Consider the following 17,500-nt stretch of genomic DNA (forward strand, 5'->3'; position numbering starts at 1 on the left):
CATCTCAAACGCCATACGATCCTGTCAGAGTGGCATAATAATAGCAACTCAGCTGAGATCATAGCAGTCTACTGTTTGCCTTGAAACTTGCAAAATTATTTCTTTGGAGTGTCAGATTTTGAGATAATATAAACTGTGGTTGTTAAGCTACAGTCAGGATTCTCAAGATCTGAGTTCTGTCAAGTCCTGCCTTTGATATCAGTGCAATGTGCGCTTAGTTAGTTTTGATTAAATTATGAGATATATCTTCATATTGTTACATAATGGTCTTACAGAGCCTAAGAAATATGACACATTTGCACAATTTCATACAACTCATGTGTGTGGTCATCAGTCGTTGAAATATTGTATCCAAAGAGGTTTTTTTTTTCTCCAAAGATTTTTCAAGATTGAAGAAAAACGGCACAAGCGGTAAAAGGCATTACAGTTGGAGCAGACAAAGATAGAGGCCGAGAGGCGACGACAGGAAAGGCAACACGAGTTAGCAGTTCTTCAACTCTTAACACGCAATGCGTACCGTACGCCTACGACAAGTGTGCAGTCATCAGCTGGACCTGTGGTATACAGTCCAACTGGGTATGATGATCCAGGCCAACATGATAGCAGATTGTTTGGATGGGGCTATGGGACTATGGGTGGAGTAGCAGATGAAAGTGCGTGTTCTTATTCGTCATCAGAGTCCAGCTACACACCATTGTAATGAAAGGCTTTTTTTGCAAGTCATACAGTCACGTTACTGTCTTTTACGTTCGAAATAGTCAAGATAACTGTAAGTGTTTTAATATTAATTTGAAAGAGTTGTTTTACTTTGTATTTAACATTTGAAAAAAAGGTTCTCCATGCGATACTCGAAACCTTAGTTATTACACACTTTACCAAGCGAAATCCGGGTAATCATGAACACAAGTCTTTTCTTCGTGAAAAAAATGCCATTTAAAAGGACTCAACATATGTACACTAAGAAAACTAAATTATAGACATCAAGAACGGCATTATTGAGTAGCTTCATAAGAGTAATAAGCCTTCATCTGATTATTTTTCTCCTGTTTTCTTATGTTGTTTAACATTTAATTTCATTGCTAACAACGTAACTGACGGTTTCAATAAAGCTTCATTGACTCTTGTGTATATTTGACAGTTCAAGTTTTCTTCCAAGTTGCTAGGAATGTGTGCCCCTCTTGCAACAAACAATGAGGCCTGTGCATAATTACCAAATCTACCAGAGCATAGCTACCCCTGTGAACTACACCAATTTTTTGGTACCATAAATTTCCATTACATTGGGTCGCAATCTTTTCTAGCATACAGGTTGTGACCCTGTTCCAATGTTCTCATCATCTTGAGACATAAAAAAGGTCTTAAATGCTTAGCGAATGTCTGTGGCATCATCTCCTCCTTCAAGCTCATTTGGAGGTGACTGAGGTTGAAGAAGTGCAATTATTCCATCCATCCATCCAGTCTTCCAAGACTTCATTTTTTTGTAATTCACACTGATGTTGTGAAGAACACAGGATGCAGCAGTTAAGTTGACCACTCCAGGTACCTCCATGTGTATCCTCCTGGAAAATCTGCGAAATCGACCCTTCCATCACCCGAAAGTGTTTTTGACTGTCATGCGCGCTCTGCTCAATCTGTAATTAAACACCCTTTGGCTCTGGGGAGTGTTCGGGTTTTCAGGATATGCCTTCAAAAGCCAAGGCAGCAATGGATAAGCAGGGTCACCGAGTATGACAATCGGAACATCTCTATCCCCAACCCTTTCTCTAATATCTGGGAACAATGTTTTGTTGTTCCCTTTCTCATCATAGACACTAGAATTCAACAAGATGCGAGCATCGCGAACACTACCTGGCCATCCAATGACAACATCCCTAAAAAGGTACAGTACTGTGAAAAAGTAATGATAGCGAAATTCGTCCAAATTCGTGCTTTGTTCTCAACGAAATTTCGCCGAAATTTCGTCGAACTTTCGCTTTGGAGACATGCGAAATTTCCTGTAGGTTGAGCGAAATTTCGAAAGGTCTAACGAAGTTTCACCGAATTTTCGCTCAGGAGAAGTGCGAAATTTCGAAAGGAGAGACGAAATTTCGTTCAAAATGCGTACGAAATTTCGAAAGGTGAGACGAATCTTCTCTCTTCTTCGTTTTTCTTTCTTTTCGCCGTTTTCGAATTATCATTAGAGGATCCAACTAATGATCTTCAAATATAAGTACAAGGTCTTCGGAACGCTTTGGAAATAAACATCTCGCAAGTGACTTGACAACGCGTGCGAAACAAAGAATTTTTCCTTGAAGTAAAAAATAACTAAACGTGAGCAGTGCGCCATAGAAACTTTGATAAACAATTATATGGCTAAAGAAAGAGCATTTTACTGTTTGAATGAACAATTTGTGTTAAATATAACCGGAGATATGATTTTTTCCACAAGGTCTTCGGAACGCTTTGGAAATAAACATCTCGCAAGTGACTTGCCGACGCGTGCGAAACAAAGAATTTTTCCTTGAAGTGAAAAATAACTAAACGTGAGCAGCGCGCCATAGAAACTTTGATAAACAATTTTTTGTCAAGGAAAGAGCATTTTAGCGTTTTTGCAACTAAAGGTTTGTTCGAAATTTCGCTCACACAAACAAAGTGTTGGAAATTTCGTTTGAAATTTCGCTCCTACTTGCGAAATTTCGTTTGAAATTTCGCTCCCACTAACGAAATTTCGAACGAATTTTGCCACCTTCAGCGAATTTGCCAAGTGAAATTTCGCACATCTGCACGAAATTTCGTTAATGGTGAAACAATAGAGGCCAGCGAAATTTCGCCGAAAATTCGTTCTCCTCGAAATTTCGCAGATTTACGTAGAATTTCGTAGAACTTCGTCGAAATTCGACGAAATTCGCTATCATTACTTTTGCACAGTACTGTAGTTACAGTCTATCACAGCCTGCATGGCAACACTGTGGTAACCTTTTCTGTTTACATAGTCGGTGTCGTTCCCTTGGAGGGTTAATCAGTGTTGACATCGCGAGCATGAAAAGAAACACTTTTTTCCTATGGCAGCCACCGTATCTCATTAAACTCTCTTTCCTCTACAGTTCCTCATTTTTCTGTTTCTTTATTTCACGTTGTCGTCGTTTCTCTTCAGCCTGGTTTTTTTCCTTGACAAGGAGTTTACGAATATCAACAAGCTCAACGCCATGTTTAATTTGCAAAGTGTGCATGCTCTGTTACAATGTTAAGCCTTGCCTGGAGCAAAATAGCCTTTCCCAAAACAACCTTAGCGAGGATAAAAAGATGTATGTGTAAACAATCCTTGACTTACCAAAATGTTAGCTACCCTTGCCAATTTTCATCCTTGCCTTGCAGTTTTTTCGTGTCGTGTAAATAGAGTTTTAGAGCGGGTTCAGAAGAAAACGATGCTAATCATCTGCCCTGGCATTGATTATCAGCATGCACTAGTGCTAGTGAATCGCCCAACCGTAGCGAAGCATCACAATGATATTTGTAGGTGCACTTTTGAGAGTATTTGTAATGACAGCGGCTCGAAACTCAAGAAACTTTTGCCACCCCTACACGAGTATAAATATAAATTAAGGCACACAAGCACTTTTAACGAACCAAGGTGTAAGACCAACAGAGCCAAAAACAGTTTTAGATATTATCATCATAATTTTTAGCATTACTAGATTTTATCATTATTACTATTATTAGATGTATTTTAATAAAGTATCTATCTATCTATCTATCTATCTAGACAACATGGCGTCCGGATGCAGTGCCTTCGACTCTCCTCCTTTGCTAAAAACTCAGCCATCTAGGGAGCTCGACTAAGTCCTTTTATCGCTTCTACTTAGTCAATTCTGTATTAACTGTGGAACCCAACGAGTTTCCGTAGTATTTGACTTGGAACCTACAGCTTTTTTGCATGGTTCGAAAAATGGAAATTATCGAGCTTCACACGTTTCTCGAGAATCACCTACTACCCTAATTCACCGGCAACCTATTCCTTGATGCGAATAGCTCTGTCGGGAGATGTGGAACTGAACCCCGGAATGAACACAAACACCGGGACGAAGACCAAAGATAACATAATACGCAGTCCTTGTATTAATATTAGAGAGTGTTAGCATTGACAACCAGTACGAGTCCATGTCGTACTCGTACTCATTGTTGTTCTTGTAAAAAATGTGTAAGCAGGACATACGAGTACGACTTCACGAACAAAATATTTTGGGATAGTATTGTCATTTTAGGGGCCATTTTCAAATGATTTGCTACAATACTCGTCAAAAATCTTGAAACACTTGTGTCTGTTTCCCCTTCCCCAATGTTGATTTGGGTATCACGGTGGTCTGAGTGCTTCAAAACACGCGTGGCTCAACATTGGGGAGGGAGAAGGCACATTTCAGGTGGGAAAACAGTGTGAAGTAGAAATCTCAGGATTTTTCTAGAAAATTCGAGAGAAACGGTGTCTGTTTCAACGATTTGTGACGAGTATTGTATTTAGTCTGAAGAGAGGAAAGAATAAGTGTTCAAGACGAATTTTTCGATCATCGATGGAATATACCTGCTTGGTTCGTGCACAGATGAGAAAGAGAAATTTAGGATGTCGGATTATTGTTCAGTTATATTTGAAAATAAAAGGAAAAGATAAAAATCTGGGAATTTAAAGCAATGTGTTACACATACAGACAGTAATTAAGACATGCGGGAAAATGTGAGGTCGCTGATGAAACTTCACTTTCTGAAGACATATATTCCAACTTTTAAAAAGGGGAAATAATATTTACCGAAGCTAATTAGATTTTCTCAGCGCGATAAATAAGGGCATGTCTGTTGGTAAATGTCTTTCCTGTTCAAGAAAAGCGGACTGTATATTATCGTGTAGTGAAATGGCAAATTGTGACGCGACAAGTATTCAAGTGTTAGACTTAAAGGAACAGTGTCACGGATCCCGCGCATGTGCAGTAGCGTAATATCAACTTGAAAAAGCTGGCAAGTTTTTTCAAGTTTCGCGGATGTCGGAATCCCCATTATATATCTTCGATTATCAAAGTCATCCTAGCTCAGTTCTGTCTTAAAAAGTATTATTTAGCCAAGGCAGGATTTAAAGTATAGTTTAGTTTGCTTTATTACAATATTCGTTTCGGAGTTGGACTCATTTGTTTTGGTTTGCGAACTTGCTATGTCTGGTCATGGCGGCCATCGTCCCGGGAGCGGGCGAATGCGGATTTATGCCTCCAAAAAGCAGTCGAACATTGTTTGGCAAAGAGGACATCGGAGGATATCTATAGACTGCACTGTTTATTCCTCTTGGGTCGCGGCGAGGATAAAGTGTGGCTACAAAACTGACTCGGACTTTGCAAGCCATCTTCTTTCACTCGAAAGGCGAAGGAGGTTAGTAAGGACCACTCTCGAGTTGTTGTTTTGACATCCTTTATAGGTTTTTGTTTGCTTAGCTTACTCTAGACTAACACCGAAAAAATGTTTTAATAGGGAGAATGATCCTGTCATTTCAAATGTGAAAAGGACGGGGAGAACTGAAGAGGAAGCTGCTGTTCCTTCGAAACGACAACGCCATCTCTCAGGTAAGAAATGATTTGCAATTTTTCTTGGAATGAATTTCTTCTGGTGTAAGTAATTTCGATGTTAGGTATATTTATGGGTAAGCCAGCTTTCAAGTAACGGTGTTGAATAATTGGAAACAAGTGATATATTTGTGCATCGTCTCTTTTGGCACACAGGACATCCACTGTCAACCTCGACCCCTGTGAAACCAGTTACGATTACTGTGCAGTCTCCCGCCTTGTCATTAGATGCTGTCGATGCCACTTGGTATGTAGAATTTTCAATTTATAGCATAAAAGTGTACTTTTAGGAACTGGCTTTACATGTACCTCATTAATCTTGTCTTGTCAGCTTTAATATTGTGTAAAATTTCTTGGCAATTTTCTTTTTTGTCATTGTGTGACCTGATGAAGGCATAGTGCTCATGTAATATATTTTTCTTTTTTAACAGTGATTTGGATGTAACAGGGATTTCAGAGTTCTCGGTCAATAACAGCTCTTATCAGGTTGCCAATGATTCCGTTATTTTACAAAGTGATTCAGGGAAATATCAAGATTCTGATAACCCATTGTCAGACAGTGACTCAGATGGTGAAGGTGATTCAGATGATCATAAAGAGAAAACAGAAAGGTATGTGTATGTAGAGATGATTGACTGTAGCAAAGGTTCCACTTCAACAATGGATACACCATACACATAAATACAAATGCTAACACACATAAAAATGTGGCCAGCAAATAATAATAGAGGAGCAGTAGATCCAATCTGAAGGCTGGTAGTCATAAATGGCACATCACTGTCATGTTCCTGTATTCACATGTAACAGGAATATTAATTTTTATCCCTCATCATAGGGCTATGGCAGATGCTTTACATGAACTTGATGAAGATTATGGTGAGGAGGACAGCTATAATTCAAGTGAAGGCACGGATATAGATGATTTGGAGTAAGTACCTTGCATAATTTGTTCCAATTACATGTAGGGTAATTATAGTTTTCTGATGTAAGTATAATTCAGTGTGGTTTGTGCAGTTTTATTGTTTTTGGCATTGTAATAACTATTCAAGATAATTAATTTTGCCTCGTAGATGCATGCATTTCCTATTATAACAGCGAACTTGGGAAAACCGGAATATTACAAATTATTTTTGAAATGTTCATTGCTCTGAAACCAATTGGATACGATATCAAACCATAATATAAATAAAAAACATAAACCAGAAAATTATTTACTGTTGTAGTTTATGGTTTATACTTCTCATACCTGATTCGTTCTTTTCTCTAACACAATAAAAATCCCAGAAATAATTTTAATCTTCACAGTTTGTCACCTCTGTTAAAAATGTTAAGTTATTCATAGCTTTGTCAAAAGTACACCTTCAGAAGCTCCCGGGAACTCTAACTCTAGGCTTCCCATCACTGTTTTTTGTAAGATGTATTTTCTTCTCATAACAAATGTTAAACTGTGTTTGAGCTGTCTTCAGTTGCAATGAGAAGTGCACCCCAAATATTGAGCAGGTTTTGTGTGTTAGAATTACTGCAGTAGGTTAACAAATGGTTTTAATTTAGGTTGGTCATTCTACAAAATACCCTACATTATATTGTCGAGACAACATTCTCATACTTTCCAGTGACTCAATGTGAAAATTTTAATTACAACGCAAGGTTACTACTCATATTTGGTAATACAAGACACCCTCTAGCTATCAGTTAATTTGTTTATAGGCAGACCATGTCTTTGGAAGAGAATGAAAGTGGAAGTGAGTTATTAGCAGAGGATCAGATGTTCAGTGACCTTGAAACAGACAGTGAGTGGATAGACCCAAGCCCATCCTCACCATCAAGCACTCCCCAGTGTTCTACAAGTGCAAGCATCTCTGCACTACCTACTTCATCTTCATCTGTTCCACTTCCAGTTACAACTATGTCATCTGTCTCATTTTCAGCTTCCTCTACAACAACCTCTTCAGGACACACTTATGCTAGTGCATTATCTGTACCCCTTTCTAGTGGTGCTTCAACTTCTGTTGCACTTCCTGTTTCCTCGGCAGCATCCACCTCTGTGTCAACTAGTGCTGTATCATCGCTCCTACAGCCTGCTTGTGCCCCATTGTCTGTTCCTGTGCAAGGTTCTGGTGTGTCATCCAATCCACTGTCAGTTCCTGTCACATCTGCTGAAACAGTTACTTCAGCAACTGCACCATCTCAAAAATACCCAAAGTTGAGCAGGTATGAGGAGAGAAATATGCTGAAAGAGGAGCTATCCCTTGTAGGGCAGACTAAAGTAATCTGCTCCTTAGATCTACTTCTTGATCTGTTCAAGAGATGCCAGCATCCTGGTTGCACAAAGGATGCAGTCATCAAAAAGAAATATCTGAATGGCCCTACAGTGGTTATAAAGTGGAGTTGTTGCATGGGTCACAAAGGAACATTTTCGTCATCTAGGGACTTAAATGACATTTACAGTAACAACCTCCAACTGGCTGCAAGCATTATGGTATCAGGGAACAATTTTGCAAAAGTGGAGAAAATGGCAAATTTTCTTGGCTTGTCATTCATTTCCGATTCCACTTTTTATAGGATGCAGAGATTGTATTTTATTCCAGCAATTGATGAGTGGTGGAGTTGGCAAAGAGAGCAGCTTGTACAGGAATTTCTGGATAAGCCAGTTATTGTTTGTGGTGATGGGCAGTGTGACTCCCCGGGACACACTGCCAAGAATCTTTGCTATTTTTTAATGGAACTTGTGAGTGGCTACATCCTAGAGGTTGAGGTCAGGGATAAACGGCATGTTGGTTTGACCTCAGCGAACATGGAAAAGCAAGCCCTACAAAATGCCCTCCAGAGGTTGCAGACATCATTAAATGTTGTCGAGGTTGTGACTGATGCCTCTACTTCAATCAAGAAGTTGCTTGGTAAGAATTCTAATATCACACTGTTATGTTTTGTATGTAAAAGCAAAATAAACAATGATAGACTGTTTCAAAGGGATTGATTTTTGAGATCCTTGATGTATCACATTACAATTCAAGGGCCTGGTGAAAGGGGGTGAACATGATGATGCTGCCTTCACAAAGCATAAGGAAGTTTATTTTATCCTTCTGCCCCCTTGTCGTAACTTATTAATTTTTAATCAATGACCAAATCATGGGGGGACCTCCTTGTGCCAGCCAGCCTTTGGCTTTCTGAGGTCTCCTCACCACTCACTGTTTTTTGGAATGTTCTATATTATTTAGTTTATTTATTTTGTTGAACTATTCTTGTTCTTTTCTTGTTCAACTAACATTGTAACCACTGTAATCTTACATACTGTATGAGGTGGTGTAAAAAATAATAACAAATAAAAAAAAATGGAGAACTAATGATGATATCAGTGCTAGGTAGCACAAGCAATAGTTAAAGATTGGGTTGAGGGAACTTTGTTCATGACCACACATTTCTTTATTGTTTTTGTCTTGCAGCTGATCATTTTGCTTCAGTTTTTCACAGCTTGGATGTGTGGCACAAGTCAAAAAGCATAAGAAAGTGTTTGGCAAAGGTGATGTTTACAACACTCATCTGACACTTATTTCCTTACAGAGAAAGTCATCTTTATGGTAGCAGCGGTATTCTGGAATAATATCTGTAACTTTTCTTTTAGTGACTAAAATCTAATTCTACGTTAATTATTGTTTTACTGTTTGTATGCAGGTTGGTCACCTAAAAAATATGGAAAAGATTCAAGCTTGGTCTGATCATGTCATTTTACACTTCTGGCATTGTGCCAACATGTGTAAGTCCTCTGAAACAACAAGCAACGAGGAAGCCCTGGAGAAAATGAAGGTACAGGGTGTATCTGTGAAGTCCCTTCATCCCTTGAATTTGACTGCTGTATTGTAGAACTGATCTTTTGGCTAAATGATAATTTTTAGGTGCTATTATTCTTTTTATAACGGAGCAAGTGGACTGGTTTACTCCACCATGTATGTGATGAGCATGATTGGTCTGGAGGCAAGTGTGACCATGGGCAATTGGTAGATCATGACCTTCCATGGTTTGACCGAAGGGATAAAGATTTTGAAGCCCTACAGAAAATCATCCTTGACCCACAGCTTCTTGCAAGTTTTAAATATTATGTCCGTTTCAGGTAAATAAATTTTCTCTACTACTGTTGATAATTGTCGGTGGACATCAACTGCAAGGCTTCCTCCCGGTGGCCACCTTGCTTATAATCCTATCTAGTTGTAAACAAATGAGGGCTTCAGTTATTAGCCCCACCCCCGTCTCCACCCCTCTTACAGGTACTGATTTATTTCATTGCAGCAAGGTCAGAACCTGTTTTGTATGGTGGAACAGGTACATTTTGATTTATATAAATCTGTGTTTCACACATTTTACTTTCTTCCTTCAGGCACACTGGAAGTATTGAATGCGCAAATAACCTCACATTGGCGTACACTCCTAAGAGATGTTCTTACAGGTTTGTGACTACACTTGTCCTTTTTATACACATTTGTACTTGTAATAAACTTCTTTTGTACACCTGGTAGAGCTTTTAGCCTTTCTCCATAAAAGAGGAACTTCAAAACCCAAATAATGAATTATGACTGTCAGGTAGTAGACTCCAATGAAATTGCAGGAGTAAGGAAAGACCAATATTATTGTTAATCCCTGTTGGCCTCACCTTTTATTTGAAAGCACACTAGGGATGTATTCAGGGCAAAAGAAAGTGACACTGGTGTTACTGTTTTTTTTTTTTTTGTTTGTAGTTACAGAAGTTACAAAGCCAGAAAGCAATTAGCTGCCATTGATTGGAATTTCCATGTCAACAATGCAGCTGCAACCACTAAAGCAGGGGATGTTGTGGTATCTAGAAAGTATAATCAAAGGACCAAGGAATGGAACTCCAAGGTGGTAAAAGTGAAAAAGCAGTACGAGTACATCCCTGTACTTATGGCCAAGGTCCTCAAGTTGCGGAAAGAAGATACCAATAAAGTCACTCGTAATGTCCCTTTGAATGAGAGCGACCCAGCTTTATTGGCACCAACAATTGCAGACAAGCCACCACTGCCATCCAAGGAACTTTTTCTTGCAAGAAAAACTAGATTTGAAAGCCATACCAACGAAAACTAAGGAAATAGACCAATTTCGATATGTTAAAATTCAGTCCAAAACAAAAGGCATCATCTCGAGGCTCTGGGGAATAAACTAATACAAATCCTTATATTTATTCCCCAGAGCCTCGAGATGATGTCTTTTGTTTTGGACTGAATTTTAATATATCGAAATTGGTCTATTAGCCCAAGTTTTTTCAATATTACCATTCTATAAGTTTTTGGAAACAACCATAATTTTGTTGAAAACCAAAGGTCATTGAATTGTGAAATGGACTATGTATACCGTATTTACTGCGGGCGCAACCTACAGATTATTTACTTATCTGTAGGTACAGAGTAGTGAATAATCTGTAGGTTGCGCTGTTTCCCAGAATTAACTGTAGGCTTTTAGCGAATGAGAAGACAGATGGTGACTACAATGTATAATAATCATAAATATTGGTGTTCCACAATTATTCATGACAGAGGTCAAATTCAAGAGTTTCTAGATTTTTCCAGAGGTCAATGGACTGGTTTATTATGTCTTTGTATACAGAATAAAACAAAAATGTGTCGATTGATAAAAACTTCAATCTTGTACCCTGAGTCCTCAGGCTCTTTAGCCAGCAGTTGGTTGCCAGGAGGGACTCTGGGGTACTGCAGGATTTCAGTGGTAAAACAACTGAAGCTGTCACAGAGCTTATACAGAGCAGCCAACCAAAAAATTTAATTTTTTTTTGAATTCTTTAGAGTCTCTCCTGGCGCCTATCCGCTGACCAAAAAGCCTGAGGATTCTCTGTACAGATTGAAAAACTTGGGAAAACTCAACATGAACAGTAGGGCTTAAACCATCGTCTGCGTCGTTATTTGAACTTTAGGCATGAAAGAGCTAAACATGTAGCAGGTTTTATTTGTGCTGAATGGTAACTTGAAACTTGGCCAGGGGCGCATGCTCTTCCTAGACAGTGTTGCAACCTAAATCTATTTCAAATTGACAGTAACAAAACCAAAAGCAAACTACTACTTTAGCTCATTCATGCCTAAATCCCATATACACGCCAGTTTGAGAAGGGTAATAATGCCGAACAGTTTTAACAACGCATGCCGGACATACTTTTCTGTTGCCCTTCCCTAGATACCCATAACGATCAAGCACATACTGCCTGTAACTGGCTTTCCGGAATGATCGCGTGCTATTGTCTTCTCTGTCATTCCTGATGTCTCCCCTGTTCCTTATGACCAGCTGGAGAACATCAGGATCAAGACATAATTTTTGGAACCTAGTGTGTGTAGTCACACATTTCCGCTGCCCACAGCATTTGTTCTCTATTTCTTGTGGCATAATTTGACAGACCCCACACTTGCACCAAGGTATTGAGGGTCCAGCAGATGAGCTTTCTTCTTGACTTGCTGCACTTATTGCGGTCTGAGTCACAGCAGCTGCAGTGGCTCCTCCTTCATCGTCATCCTCCACATCATCTAGATCATCTTCTGCAATGAGAAGACCATGGATATAGTCCATGCTTCCGACTCCCCGTCGCAAACTTCGGATGCACAGCTTTCTCACCATGGGCTCATCCAGTGTTGAAATAAACTCCTGAAATGTAATGTCATTCCAGAAATCAAAATACAACAAAAGTAAGAAAACAGTCATAAACATAAAAGGGAACAAGATGGTATGTGTTGTCCAGGGATAAATTTATCTGAGACTTTCAGTAATGTGAACACAGTCTTCCTACCTTCACATCATTGTTTTCTTTCACCCTCTCTTCCTCTTCACTGGGCCTATTTGAAGCAACAGTGTAAGGCTGATTTGCTCTCTGAACAGGGCGGGCAGCTTGAGCAGAAATACTTGTACCAGGCTGAGATGGACAAACAAGACAACTTCAATAATATTGTTTATCACAGACATATTATTCCCATACAAGCTTACACTTATTTCAAAACTGGGTGTCTCCCGGAAAATTCCGAAAAGAAACAAATCATTTCTTTTTTGGTTTGATCCCCATTTCGCTGCCAAATGTGAAGAAGGACGACCAACCATTTTGCATAATACGCAAGTGTCACAAATGCATAATACACAGGTATCATTGTCAATTTCGATCGAAACACGATAATTTATTGGTATGAAGTAAAAAATAAATAGTGTTAAGCCGTCCCGAAAAAAAATAAAGCATACACTAATAACACAGCAAACACACCTTATTTCTGCAAGGTTTAGCTGTCGAACCACACGTGCATCTGGCGCCACATTGAACACCTTGGCCCTTGCAAGGGCAACCACGATTAGATCCAGTTGTCCTTTTCGTGGAACATGTGCTCTTACACGAGCACGAAATTCTACTTTCCTATAAATTGAAGATGTCGTTGATTCAATATAGCCACAATAACGAAAACAAATTGCCGAACTTCAACCTATGAAATTTCGCAAAGAACTACTTACCACGCGTTCAGTCTCGGTTGATGACTCTCTACTGACTTGATCGTCCATCACAAGAAATACCACGCAAACACAGAGGTTTATGGCACGGAAAAACAAAACCAACTCCAAAAAGCGCAAAAAAGCTACAGCTTCAACGAGATTTATACGGAATATTGGCCGAGAACGAATCAACGAACCAAATTCAACATGGCGGACCGATGAAAACTCTGGGACTAAATCATGTGTGCCATCGCGCATGCTCGGCGGTGACACTGTTCCTTTAAGCACCCTGACGGAAAATGTAGCAGGTGATGATGCTACTGAGCAATCGGAGTCGCTGGGGTCACGTCAAGTTCGGAGTATTTATCTAATCACATACAGCCGAGCGAACGAAGAGATAGTTCCTAATCGAGAAAGTTTTGTTCAGCTGGTGTTGGATAGTTTCGACAATGCAGACCCATTAACGCGTTGTGAGATAGTACAGTGGGTGTGTAGCCAAGAACGGCATAGGGATGGGGGGATTCATTATCACATGGCAGTGAAATTAAACGCAAGGCGACGCTGGCTGAAAATACGCAATTATCTTGATGAGCGACACGGAGTGAAAGTGAATTTCAGCGCCCACCATAGCAATTATTATTCAGCGTGGCAGTACACGACCAAGGAAGACGAGAGTTACTTACAGTCTGATAATCATCCCGATTTGACTAACACCCCTGCACCCAATAGTTCAAGGGCTACCGAAACGCACACTCGACTTGTCAATGGACGCAGGAAGCGTAAAAAGTCCTCCCAAAGTTTATCGGTTTATGATGTATCGCAGATAGCCGTAAAAAATGGCATAAAAACTCGGCTAGAGCTGCTGGTGTTAGCACAAAAGCAGAAAAGTGAGGGGAAACTTGACTTGGCGCAGTTCATCGCGAATCGTGGAAGTCGGGTAGTGGATGAAGCGATTGCTGTAGGCTGGGAATTAGAAAACGCGGAGAGCACACTGCAAAGGAGTAAAATGACTAGAATTGAGATTTTGTACAGTAAATTGGAAGGAGAGTGTGAGCCAGGGTGTGACGGCCAGTGGTTGCAAATGGCAAAAGAAGTGTTAGAGCGGAACTCTATTGTGAGGGATGACTTTGCAGAAGCTGTTCGCATACTTCTCGACAAAGGGCGCGGAAAGTATCGCAATTTGTACTTGAAAGGTCCCTGTAACTGTGCGAAAACATTTTTGCTAAACCCTTTGAACATAATCTACAAAACATTCAGTAATCCAGCCTCTACAACGTTTGCTTGGGTTGGCGCAGAACAGTCAGAAGTAGTTTTTCTCAACGATTTTAGGTGGTCGGCCCAAATTATTCCCTGGCATGACTTCTTAATGCTTCTTGAAGGGCAAAGTGTTCATCTACCCGCCCCCAAAACACTACCGACAAGATATTCTGTTCCAGGGAGATACACCCATATTTTGTACCAGTAAGGATGAACTTAGTTATGTACGAGGCGGTGTTGTTGATGACAGGGAGACTCAGATGATGAAGGTAAGGTGGCGGGTCTTCAACCTCTTCCATCAAATACCCGAGGAACAGCAGAGGTCAGTCCCCCCGTGTGGAAAATGTTTTAGTCGACTTGTTTTCCCACAAGGCGACTAATTCAATTACGCATGATCGTATGTAAATATCGCCGAGTCTGTTGACATATGGATTAAGTGTTACACGATTCACCATGGTGTTTGGAAAATTCTTTGCCTTTTTTAGGAACCAAAAACAAAAGCTACTGCATTTACAAGTGTTTTAAGTGATAGAACAGATCACGGAACATACACCTTAGGGATAATTTTCTTGATGAAGCTATTCAATAAGGCTATTTGTAGCGGTTCACCATGGTGAACCGATAGTTCTTAAAGTCAATGGTAGTATAATTACTTTACTTTAGAACACAGTGGTGAATCGTTGAGTTTCAGCGCTAAGAAGCCCGACAGGTCGTTACAACAAATGATCTCTTTTAATAATGTCATTTTCTACAAAGTTAGCTTATTTTTGTACATAAAACTGTTCAGATTATAGTAAAAGAAGGAAAAGGTTCCGTGTTCCTTTGACACCTTTGTGTATTTATTTGAGATAAGGACTAAGAGGCAATGTACTTCACTACTCTTTCTCAGGAGCTCCAAGAGAAATCATGTCACTATGAATAGCGAATCAATTTCATACGATGACCGCAAAAAATCATTCTGCTATGTAAAAATGGCTAAACGTCGTCTTGATGGCCATCGGAGCAATTTTCACCGCCTTCTGTTTTGAAATATGCAACACCACCCTTCCCCCCTTATTTTTGGCGAATAGTCCGATAGTTATTTTTGTCTCTGAAAGTTTACATTTTGCGAGAAGAAATCTCACGCAGTTATCCACAGAATGCAAATAATGGTATTTCTTTAATATTTTATACGCTTCCCCTTATTTCTAATAACCATATCAATTCGTTTCGGCATAGAGCGTATTAAATTGTTCACAGTCTCAACAGATATAGAATAAAATGTATTGATAACACGATTCTTAAACTGTTCAAATGTTTCTCGGCGTAGTTGTTGCTTCACTGCTTGTCTTTTTAACATCCTACTCACCATGGGAAACACATTTTCAATGACCGCCATATCCGGAGATCTTGGACACAGTTTGATTAAGGTACTGTTTGTGCGTTGCATCGCTGCCCGTGCTAATGCCGAATTTTGAGAGGGATCCCCATCTTGTAAGAAAGTTCGGCTACATCCTTTGTCAGCAGCTGCGAATAGGCGATCAAAATGGTTATCTATAAACGCAGCGAAATAACGACCATTCATTTTCTCGTATGGTTCACAGCAGATAACTCCTTTATTGTAAGAAATTGCCACCATCAGTCGTAGTACTTTGCCCCCAGTTCCCTCTTTGCGGCCCTTTGCTATGCATCCCGGAGCCAAACCCTCTGATTTCTTTCTCCAGACACGAGCTTTTGGTGCACGAGCCTGATCTAGTGGATTTCTTTTGTACGTAAATCCTGTTCCATCCAGATAAAAGGAAATTCCTTCTGTCCAAATCTCCTGGCCGTAGTTGGCTTTCATGTACTTTGCAAACTTAACTCTTTTGCTGTGGTCTTCCGCTGTCATGAGCCCCTTTCTGCGAGTCTGCAAATAGTAGTAATTTTGTGAATTGAGAAAACGAGAAACTGTTCTTACAGATACGTCCTTTTGTTGAATTCCGGCTTCCTCCATCAGTGCTTTACAGGTAAAGTTTCCCTCTCTTTTCCTCAAAACTGTAATGCATCGTATCAGTCGTCTTTTGTCGCGGTCACTTAACCTGTTCTTCCGACCTCTTTTACACGTCTCCTCAGAAGTGTGCCTCTTATACGTTTTCTCATGTGCAATTCTATAAACACTCGCCGCAGAAATTTTGCACATGTTGGCAACTGTTCGCACAGATAGGCCTTTAACCCGACATAGATAATACGCACGTGCACGAGTCACGCTATCGATTATACCTTTAAACACCATCGCAATGTGCTAACAGGCAGATCCGTTCCACAAAACTGTTTTACCCCAAAAGTACCTTAAAATCGCTATACTCAAAAGTCTACATAGCTTCTTTATATAACTCCTACTTCACATCTAGAACAGTCAGAACAAAAACACTCCTCACGTAAACACTGCAGGCAACAATAATTACTCTGCCTACGTTAACGTTACCCGTCCACGCCCTTCAAACGCAAAGACAATACTCGTCAAAAATCTTGAAACACTTGTGTCTGTTTCCCCTTCCCCAATGTTGATTTGGGTATCACGGTGGTCTGAGTGCTTCAAAACACGCGTGGCTCAACATTGGGGAGGGAGAAGGCACATTTCAGGTGGGAAAACAGTGTGAAGTAGAAATCTCAGGATTTTTCTAGAAAATTCGAGAGAAACGGTGTCTGTTTCAACGATTTGTGACGAGTATTGTAGCTCTTGCGTCCTGTGAGTTCAGTGCTGTTGCAAAGTTTTTCTTGGTAAATGCTGGTATGGCTCTCAAAAGGATCCAGGAGTGCATTTTGTTAAGCTACACTCAAGATCTGCTAGATGACAACGAATTCTGCCTCCTTTACGATGCGAATTACGCTAACTATACCCTGTATTTGATCAAGGGTTCTAGATGTAAGACTTCACGTAAAAGACAAGAATCATGCTGACGCTTCCTTATAAAAAGTTTTCTTTTCCTGAAACATAAACAGAAAGGGCATAAAAACTTTGAAATCTGAGACCGTAATTCTTCGGTTTATGTAAACAATGCGACCTCTTGACGTGACAAACTTGGTTCGTACGGACTATGCACTGTAAGAAATAAAATGATGTGAATGAAAAATAATTAAAGAAACAGTAATACTTACGTCCCTGGTTGATTCATCTTGAAAGAAGCGGTAAAAAAACGAAAAAGGTTAAGTTTATGAGCACGCTAGAC

The 17,500-nt window shown here is 39.8% G+C and overlaps 1 protein-coding gene and 1 pseudogene across 1 annotated transcript; one reads left to right on the forward strand and one right to left on the reverse strand.

Moving 5' to 3' along the window:
• Window positions 1-5,134: 5,134 nt before the first annotated feature.
• On the forward strand, window positions 5,135-10,658 carry LOC138029069 (uncharacterized; annotated as a pseudogene).
• Window positions 10,659-10,800: 142 nt separating this feature from the next.
• Window positions 10,801-13,124, reverse strand: LOC138030542 (P2X purinoceptor 7-like). Its single transcript, XM_068878440.1, has 4 exons — window positions 13,077-13,124; window positions 12,835-12,981; window positions 12,373-12,495; window positions 10,801-12,230 (listed from the first exon to the last, which is right to left on the reverse strand). Exons 1-4 carry the CDS (start codon window positions 13,122-13,124, stop codon window positions 11,664-11,666), a joined length of 885 nt encoding a protein of 294 aa, XP_068734541.1. The 3' UTR covers window positions 10,801-11,663.
• Window positions 13,125-17,500: the final 4,376 nt, after the last annotated feature.

Source organism: Montipora capricornis, chromosome 13, assembly GCF_036669925.1.
Source record: "Montipora capricornis isolate CH-2021 chromosome 13, ASM3666992v2, whole genome shotgun sequence".
Taxonomy (NCBI): Eukaryota; Metazoa; Cnidaria; class Anthozoa; order Scleractinia; family Acroporidae; genus Montipora; species Montipora capricornis.